Genomic DNA, 10374 nt, shown 5'->3' with positions numbered 1-10374 from the left:
AAAGCTTTTGTAAGATGTAGAGGCAGAAGAAGAATTAAAATCTTAAATGCATTTTATGGTCGAGCTGATGAAAAAACCTGTGCAGATAAGATCAGCCAAAGAACAGGTTGTTCAGCAGAAAATGCCTTGTCTATTGTCCAGAAAAAATGCGATGGAGTAAAAAGATGTAAACTTCAAGCAAAAGAAAACATTTTTGGTGATCCCTGTCCAAAGACCTCCAAATACCTAGCTGTTGAATATCAATGTGGTAATTATTTATATTATTCTCAAATGATCAGTCTACTTTTATTGTCATTTGATTAGGGACTTTCCGTTTTTCATTTTCCTCGGAGTTCGATATTTTTTGTTTTGACATTTTTTAAAGCTATTTGAAATATGACATATTATCTACAAGAAAACAGTTACTGTACATAAAATCTGTTGACTTTGATAAAAGTGATAATCAAGGAAAGATCATGATGACAAACACCATCAAAAATAATAAAAGTAAGCTAACAAAACAGTAAGTAAGCTATCAAAATAGTTTTTGTCATATTTGGATAGAATAAAAGAGAGATATGTTAACCATTAAAAGTATACTTATAAAGAAAAATGTAGATCAAATATAAGTAGGACCATGCCAGAACAAGTGGCTGCTTTAAAGAATTTGAAAAAACTCATTCACTTGATAAAACATCCAAAAATAATTGACTGTAAAACATCTTGTTAAAATAAACAATTATGACAATGTAGTTCCATTGACCCTTAGCAAACATATGTATTACAATAACCGTTAGCCACAGTAGAATTTAGCAACATCTGTAACTTCTGCATTTATTTTGTGGTTAAGTTTTCCGTAGAGTATTGTATTTTTCATTAACTTTGTTTACGTATTACTTTCAGTTGGACGGAATAGAAAAAACAAGAAAAGAAATCTAAGAAAACTAAGGAGACAAAGGAAAGCAAAGAGACAACAAAGTGGGTCAGGTAAGAGGTATTTAATTTAAGGAAACATGTAACAAATCTATTGATTGATTGATTGTTGGTTGCTTAACGTCCAGTGGCAAATATTTCATGCATATTCAGGACGAGTGTAACAAATCTAATACTGCCTTTTATAGTAGTTGTGATGAAAAATTTGTATAAATTATTTTGAATAAGATTCTATTTGAAAGAACGAAAAAAAAATGTATCCAAGGTATATAGTTATAGTTATCAAAGGTACCAGGATTATAATTTAATACGCCAGACGCGCGTTTCGTCTTCATAAGACTCATCAGTGACGCTCAGATCAAAATAGTTAAACAAGTATCAAGTTGAAGAGCATTGAGGAACCGAAATTCCAAAATGATGTGCCAAATACGGCTATGGTAATTTGTAAAACTTTTATAAAAGCAGTCTGCTCACGTAAGCTTTTTAACATGAATGGTTCATATTGAAAATATGATATTTGTCGAGAGTCAATAAAATCATTTGATTTATCATATCTTTGAAATAAACTATTGTTTTTTATAACTCTATTTTAGGTTGTCGTTGTACTGCATCTGGAGATGTTCATTATTACATATTTAGCGGAACCAAGGTTGATGTCCAAGGAATATGTAAATACACTTTGTCGAGGTCTTCGGCAGCTTTTCCATATCCTACATGTAATTGGAATATTGAAGTAAAGAATGAACGTAGAGGATCAAAAACGACTGTTTCCTACACAAAATTGGCAGATATTTATATATGTGGTACAAAGATTGCAGCAATGCAAGGTGGTGCAGTCAGGGTTAGTTTTTTAAACTTGTAAACTAAAGGAAACAAACACTATTTAGTCCATGATCCCAAAAATATGAGACACAAAAACAAAAAAGAAAATTATATATATATAGCAGGACAAACTCTTACGGATTAACATAAATTTCCTACTCTGTCGCCTTTCAAAGCAAAAACAAAAAAGAAACGCTTACCCATTGAATGGTTTCCAATGATCATTTTGGAACGGAATCGAGCCTTTTCTCAAATTATGAAAGCGCAATTCGTATGCAAAAAACAAAACGTGCATACACGTATACCGTTGGTTTAATTGACACTTCGCCAAAAAGATTCGTAATCAAAAGTAAACAAAATCATCATCTTATCAGTGAAAGAAAGGAATACAAATTATATTTTCTAATTGAATAAATTTGAGTAAAGTTTTTTTCAGAAGACAAACAAAATGTCATTTGCTATCTTAGAAATTGTCAAATGAAATATCATTATAAACTACCATTCATGTCGGATGTAACATAGTGGACCTAGTGAATGTTTGACTATAGTGTTTGATAACATATGTGAGGGAATTTGATGTTTGCTTTATCAGGCTTTACTTAAACGCACTTTATGACCATACCACAAAACAAATCAGAATGACCTTTTTTTGGCGTATTGTATTTTAAACATGATGCCTTTTGTTATCTATTATTCATGTGTTTCTTTGCCTAATACGTTTTCCTATTTATTTGTATTGTAGTCCTGTAATATTATGTTGTCATTTTCTAAGTTCAGTATTTTTGTGATTTTACTCTTTAATGTTATATTTAACATTGCCATTAAAGTGCGAGGTTTGGCATGCCACAAAACCAGGTTAAACCCACCATTGTTTTCGTTAAAAATGTCATGTACCAAGTCAGGAAAATGGCCATTGCTATATCTTAGTTCGTTTCTATGTGTGTAACAGTTTTACGTTGTGTTTCCGTTGTGTCGTTTGTTTTCTTTTATTTGTTAGTGTGAATTCACATTACTATAAGACGTGTCACGGTACTTTTCTATCCCAAATTCATGTATTTGGTTTTGATGTTATATTTGTTATTTACGAGTTTTGAACAGCGGTATACTACTGTTGCTTTTACTTTCTAACAGTGTTTTAAAAAATGATTTAACTTTGTGCCAATGTATTATTTGGGAAACCAATGTATAATTTGGGAAACCATACATGTTTTAAAGGGCGACTTTTTTGTATAAAATAAAATATTATGTAGACTTGTGAAGCCCCCAGACTTTCTATTGTCTTAAATATGCAAATAAAAGATCGGGAAACTATACCAATACAGAACGGTGTATGTTTTTTTTTTTTTTTTTTTGAAATTATAGCAAAACTTTTGGTCGTTGTTATTGAATTTTACGCAATTTGATTGGAATACGCTGTAATTAGTTTACCTGCAAATTGTTTATTTTTTTTTTTATTTAAATCAATACGTGCATGAATGTGTACAGTACCTTATAACATTCGAACCGGACACTGACCAAGTCCATATTTCCTTATCAATGAAACTAAGATTTGAAAAGTAAGAATTGTCACTTCTTATTTATAACAATATTTTCCATATATTGAGAAGATAGAAAAATATTTTCATGGCATATGAGAAAAATAAAAAAGAGATATTTTATAAATCAGACCTGTTTATTTCATAATACAAGTCATTTTAAGGAAATGCTGAAAAAAAAATAACGCACGGCTACGCTAGGTTGAATAATTATTTCTCTATTTATTGTGCTATTTTCACATTTCTTTAAAATCGTTATGAGAAAAAAATATGACTCCTCATTAGTGAAAAATCTGTTCTCTGCAAATGATTGGTTGAAGTTTAATTGTGACAAAAATGCTTTTTGTGTCATTTGGATTTTCCCATTGTGTCGTCTTGAAAAAAGACGACCATGTCTGATGACGTCACATAAAAAGTACATAACTTTCTTCAAATCTTTGAAAAGGAAGAATAAAAATCATTTGGGAAACTGATTCCACCACTTTAACTCGTGTATTACGATATTTCTATACTTTCAGCAGTTAAATTTTAATTGTTTAAAAGCTCGGCAAGCCTCCCGCTTTAAATATTAAAATTTAACTGTCTCGGTCTATTTTTGGACCTCAAAATCCAATACGATTGTGTTAATGTCAATTTCGAATACCTTACTAAATCGTATTAATCATAAAAGGTAAAAGTATGATAAGTAGCTAAACCTTTTTTACGAATCACATTTGAAAAAAAAAAACAGATTCACTTTATCATGCAATTAGCAGTGGCGGATCCAGGAAGGTGAGAGGTTTCCAGGAGTTGTAACACCTCCTCCCCAATTTTACGATCAATGCATTTTAATTGGGGATATATATTTAAAATCCTTTCTCGTTTATTTAAATATGAGATTTTATTCAAATTATTTATAATTTTCAGTTGTATAAAGCACTAACATCTCTGTTACATGCTTGTACGTTGTTGTTGTGATTTTACAATTGATGCGCTTATATTATTAAAGGTTGATGACTTCGAAGTATCAGCTTTATCACATGATGTCGAAAACTGTGGAATAACAGTTAAGAAAGAAACTGGTGAGCTAGAGATATACTCGAGTGAATGTGACATAACAGTTTTATGGGACGGAAGGTCAAAATTGGTAGTCGATGTTCCTAAGAACTATTCACAATATGCAGAGGGCATATGTGGTGATTGTACTGATAGAAACCAGTTTATTCTCAGTGACGAAACTGATATCTCTTCCTTACCTAAAGGAGAGAGGAATGTAAAATGGGGGAAGGAATGGGAAGTTATTGATGATACCGAAGAAGAACTTATAGGGTAGGTATATCTTTTATGAGCTATCAAGTCATTTTAACAGATTTTTCAACTTTATTCCTCTACTGACAAGTATCTAATTATGATGATTTTTTTTTTTGACATCTGAAAATATGTTCAAAGCAATATGTTATTAAAACATAGTTACTTCCAATAATCAAAGGAGTATTCCCAGTTATCTGAAAAGACATAAGTTCAGATTTTCCTTATTCTTCTTCAAACAAGATTATGTCAAGAACAAATTTGACAACAGTAATGTTTGTCCACCCAAACTACTGCAAGAAAATGTAATTATTTTATAAAATCTGTACTAACCCTTTTTATCTTAACCTCAAACAAAAACATAAATCGATGGCGGACACTTCGGACAGTTGCTCTGAAAATGTATTTGTCACTCGTGAATAGTAAGACATAATTAATATGGAGCCATGTTCGAAAGACGCTTTACCCCTCTTGTTGATCGGCTAATCTTTTATAGTGTCATGCTGACACTTTCATTACAATATATTCCGAAATCATAGGTTCATACAATTAGGTCGTCGTTATAATGATTGGAATTGTTTCGCAGTTACCTTGAAGAAATATCTGATAGTCTGATTAGTAACACTGTGCTTTGCATATATGTTATTGGACCCAAACACTTACTTAACATGAGTCTTTTTGGGATGTCTTCAGACCTTTTAATACCGACTAAAAAACCTATCAGAGCAAAGTGAAAGGTTTGCTTTTAAGCAGATTGACAAAGTCATAAGTTATCATGGCATGCCAGTTTTCGTGTATGAAAAACCATGATATTAGAGAAAATGTTTCAAACTTGATGAAATTAATGAGTTTTCTGCCAAATTACACGATCGACGGGGTTGACAGCAGTTTTCGCGATATCAACCAAACTTAAGACATTTGACCTTATGAAATTGAGCCATTGAATGAGGGAAATAACCTCAAATAAAGGCAACAGTAGTATTCCGCTATTCAATAGTCATAGATTGATTAATTTAAAAAATATCAAACCTAGGGAAACAAATCAAATATCAGAGGAAAGTTACGGAACAACAGAAACACTGAACTGCTACAAAACAAACGCAAACATACATAAAAACGAACATTTGTTAACACACGCGTTAATCGTGACTTGGTACGGGACAATTTAAGAAGGTTGGGTTGAATAGCTAGCCAAGCCTCCCACTTACATAATATTAAAATTACATACATGTAAAATAGTCATAATTTTTTTCATTCGTAGAGTCCGACATCGCATATCGGCTTAAAAAAAACAGATAGTGTGTATATCAAATTCATTGTATGAAAACACTTTTTGTGTTCAAATTTTGTCATTACGGTAATATAAAGTACATTTACACTCCAATATCTTAAATTGTTCTTCAAAGTAGTAATGTCTAGCTTTATGAAAAACAATTGTATTTTTATAGTTGCCCTGCGTCTGCACCAACACCAGAATGTACTGCAGATCAGATGAAATTGTTAGCAACAGATGAATACTGTGGAATATTGAATCCAGAAAGAACTGGTGCAGGAGAGTCGCCATTTGCTGTATGTATTCAAAAGGATGTTGAACTGGCAAAGAAACTGTATATGTCCTGTGTTTTAGATGTTTGTATGTTCTTAAATGTCCCATATAAACAAGAAGCATTATGTTTGGCAGTAGATGCAATGGCTCAGAATTGTAGGAAGAACAACTATGATTATAAAGAGTGGAGAAAATCACACTCGTGTGGTATGTATTATGTTAGACATGCATGCTTGTTTTTTCGTGAGTGGACTGTTCTGCCTCTGGATATATTCCATAAGTACCATTACTGTTAAATCAGGCAATTTACTTATATGCAATTATCAACAACTTTCATACCAATCAAATATTATATCACTTTACAAACGAAATATAATTACGCCGGGAAGCTAACGGTTTTTTATGAGAACAGTTCAGTAATGTTCTTGTCTTGATTTACCGTCTTTGTTTTGTCGTAAGTACAATTGGTGTAAACCTCTAAAATGATATGATTTTTTTTAACGTTTTATCTTTTAAAGTAGGTACAAATATATAATGCATTGTATCAGTAGCATCTTGTTGCACATAACTAAAGATTGTTATATTAGTATTCATTTACCTGTCGCATTCACGTAAGTGATTGATTCAAATTTCAATGTTGTAGAAATGAAATGTAAAGAAAACTCACGTTATGAGTTCAGCTCAAAGTGTCCAGCAACATGTGAAAACAAAAGCCCTACTGAAGACGATTGTGATTTGCCAGCTCTTGAAGGCTGTGTGTGTAACGAAGGTTATTTTCTAGATGACAAAGAATGTGTCGAAGAAAGTAAATGTGGATGTATTGCTGATGATGAGGAGTACTATAAGGTAGTTATTAATATTTTCTTGACAACATTGAATGAAAACTCCTATTTTTATTCGGACGATTGTCCATTATACCATCGGTTTATTTGCTTAATATTTTGCAAAATTTCAGAAATAAGATTAAAATTGTGTTATGAAATGACGAAAATTTACTGTTTGCATCTCGAATGAAATCAATAAAAATTTCCCTCACAATATTTGTTTTCTCTTTCTTACTCCCTCAAGTATTGTGATAATTTTATTGGCCATTCATCGAAGACAGCCTGATTTTTGAACATGCTGACTTCATTAAATATTCAATGATTTTTTTTCATATCTAAATGTTAACATTATTCAATTACAGAAAATAAAACTCATTTTTATAAAGTGAGTAGTTTGTGATTTTCATTTTGGTTTCGCAGGAAACTACATAACACTGATGTTGAAACAAACACGTTATGATCATATAAAAGTATTACTTTATTCTACTTCAACTCCTATCCAAGCATAGTTACAAAAGAAGAGTTGATCAATAATGGTCTATTGTTTCCTACTTCATCATAATAGTTGACCAGTTGTGTTTGTTATGCAGTTTCATATTACACTGTTCGGAATATACAATGTCTTCCATCTGATACAGTAAATAAAAGGAAAGCGCACATAACCATTCAACAAGTCTACCAGATTTTTTTTAATATTGCGGTGTACTAAGTACAATAGATTTGATCCAGTTTTCCTCCCGCTTTTTGTTAACTAATTTTGTGATTTATGTATTTTAATAAAACTATTATTATTTATAAGTTATAAATCAACCATTTTGGATAAAAGTCAGTTGATTCTACTCTAAAATAACTTTTCGCTTATTATTTTCTATTTTTTACTGTAGATTGGTGCTATAAGACGTGAAAAAGACTGTACACTTGAAGAGCAGTGTATGCCAGGTGGTGAGATGAAAGAAATTTGGAAAAATGAAGGGTGTCATAAAAATGGATGGTGTGTTGTCAAAAATGGAAATTATGAATGTGAATGCAAAGCTAATTATCGTGGAGATGGACGGGAAAAGTGTGATGGTAAATATAATTAGGATAATGCTTATATGTGTTTTAGCAATTCATATTTTTTCATTCGTATAGAATAGTAAACATGCTTAAAACATACATACCTAGTCTTCCAATCTTGGTATTAGTTAAGAAACTTAAGGTTAAAAACCAACTTGTTCTAAATAAAACGAAAAATTTTTCTCAAAAAAATGGTTTCCGTTGTCTTTCTTTAGTTTGCCTAGATAAACTGTTAAAAAGCATATATACAATGCTTATAAGCATAACACGGTCTAAATCCTGTATCTTTACATTGAAATTAACTCATGAATTATTTACAAGCGGTGGCATATAGGACCAAAAGGCACACTCGCATTTATCTTTTATGAATCCCATCTAGAATTTATTATCCTGAATACACTAGTAAATCAATTTTCTTGATTTAATATTCATTATTTTACCCTTACGGATTCGAGATCGACAACTTTCTAAAAAGTTACAGAACAACTAGAAAAGTGTCTTATTTGTTTTCTAATGACATCATGTGGTTATGTTAAAATGAACTAAAGATTGAATTTACCTTATTGAGTTTTGAGATTGGTTCATTTCTTTTTTAGATCAAAATTTAGTTAATAGTTGTTATTTGGAAATACAAAAATATCCTTTGGAAATAGAATATGCACTTAACAAATGTTTAACTTGCTTGTAATGTTTGATCTATATTGATACCTTTTTTTTACTATTTTTTTTAGAAATTCCTGCTGGCTGTGTGAAAACTGAGAAAGTTAGTGGGAATTCAGGTCGATGCAAACGTCATAGAAAAAACAGGAAGCTTGTAATATGTACAATTAGAAGCGCTGATAAACTTATGAATGTTGAAATAGTTTCATCAAAACAAAACAAAAAACAAAATAAAACAAATAAAAGAAACAGGAAACGGAAGGGAAAGGGAAAGAAAAACAAAAAAGAAAGTAAAAAAGGCAAAAGAGCAAAGCAGAGAAGAAGAAGAAGAAATCGTCGTAACAAATGTAGAGTTGTCGGCAAACTAAGGAGAAACAGGTTTTTCACCAGAGGAAACTGTAGACGGGCAATATTTCGAGTCACATTTTTATCAAAAGGTAATAACTTATAAATGTCTGCAGTTTGACGAAAGTTCTTACTTGCAATAAATACTTGCTTGGTATTGGTCCAATATCTAAAAATTTAAATGCGTGTAGTCAACAAATAATCATCAATATAATGAGACAAAAATACTTGAAGAGGTTGAATTACTATGAGAATGATATAAAACGTACATCAAGCTATATTATCACACAATGCATGAAACTCCTTATGCTCAATGTCAGTAAATTGTTGACGGAATGTCAGAGTGACAGAAAAACAAACCAAACAAAATATTATTTCCTTAATATTTTCTGTATTTCCTGCAATATTGCGGAGATATTCTTAAGATTTTATGTTTTGTTTTGTATTTTTCACTGATGTGGATTGATAGCCAATGAAAAAGCCATCCATCTGAGTCCAAATTACATGTATTTACGAATATGCTTATCTTGTTTTTAAATCAACTGCAACCTAGTTTATTTTAAGAATGTTTAACTTATTTTAAAGATACAATGGAAACTGAAGTACCGATTAGAATAAAGATATTGCTATTTGAGGGGAGGGGGTCTCGAGAAAATAAGGTTCAGGCAGTTTAAAACAAAAAAAAAATCAGATTCAATAACAACACATGAGGTGTAACGGGCTTAATTTAACACATAAGCCTTAAGACCCAACAACCGTACTGATTAAATTCACCTGTAAGTTAGAGACGACAAACACATATTTTGATTTTTACACTAAGATACATCTCGATATGCGGATTTGATACCTGCATTTGTATCGGCATATTGACGTTTTGCCATGCAAGGATCTTCTAAAAACGGGTCAATTCATTAATACGCTGAAAGTTTAACACTCTTTTTTATAAGCACAGGACAGTAATATACGTGTTTTTCTATTTCTATGCAAAACATTATTCTTTTGTTTGTAAAAATCATGACCTGTCTTTCTTGTATCGTAATTATCTTTCGCTTAAAGAACATTGGAATAATGTTTTCAATTTATCTTTTAGTATTATAAACCTCACTCTCCTGGCTAACATAAGAAATATATTTTATTGTAGCTGGGAGCTGTGAAAATAACTGCGGAGAAAACGCCATTTTCAAAAATGGTAAATGTAGATGTCCAAGAGGATATACTGGTGATCCAAAGAAGAAATGCGCACGTACGTAAATTTATTATATTTCATTTTTTTTTTATCTTAACGGTAAAATGTTCCAATGTGTGTTTCCTGTTAATTGAAAAAGGCATAATTTACATTTTCCGTGTACATGCTACATGCAGGATAACAGATATATAAATTATTTTC

At 31.2% G+C, this 10374-nt stretch overlaps 1 protein-coding gene across 1 annotated transcript in view; it reads left to right on the top strand.

Moving 5' to 3' along the window:
* The first annotated feature begins 458 nt into the window (after positions 1-458).
* The window catches only part of LOC143066249 (IgGFc-binding protein-like), a 35470-nt gene continuing 25554 nt past the window's right edge, over positions 459-10374 (top strand). Inside the window, exons 1-9 of the mRNA XM_076239240.1 lie at positions 459-486; positions 883-966; positions 1506-1753; positions 4258-4577; positions 6005-6309; positions 6746-6948; positions 7811-7994; positions 8714-9079; positions 10129-10230. Of these exons, the coding sequence (XP_076095355.1) occupies positions 459-486; positions 883-966; positions 1506-1753; positions 4258-4577; positions 6005-6309; positions 6746-6948; positions 7811-7994; positions 8714-9079; positions 10129-10230 (1840 nt within the window). The remainder of the gene's footprint in view (positions 487-882; positions 967-1505; positions 1754-4257; positions 4578-6004; positions 6310-6745; positions 6949-7810; positions 7995-8713; positions 9080-10128; positions 10231-10374) is intronic.

Source organism: Mytilus galloprovincialis, chromosome 3 (genome assembly GCF_965363235.1).
Source record: "Mytilus galloprovincialis chromosome 3, xbMytGall1.hap1.1, whole genome shotgun sequence".
NCBI lineage: Eukaryota > Metazoa > Mollusca > Bivalvia > Mytilida > Mytilidae > Mytilus > Mytilus galloprovincialis.
The sequence above is the reverse complement of the archived record's forward strand: the minus strand, read 5'-3'. Positions and strand labels throughout refer to the sequence as shown.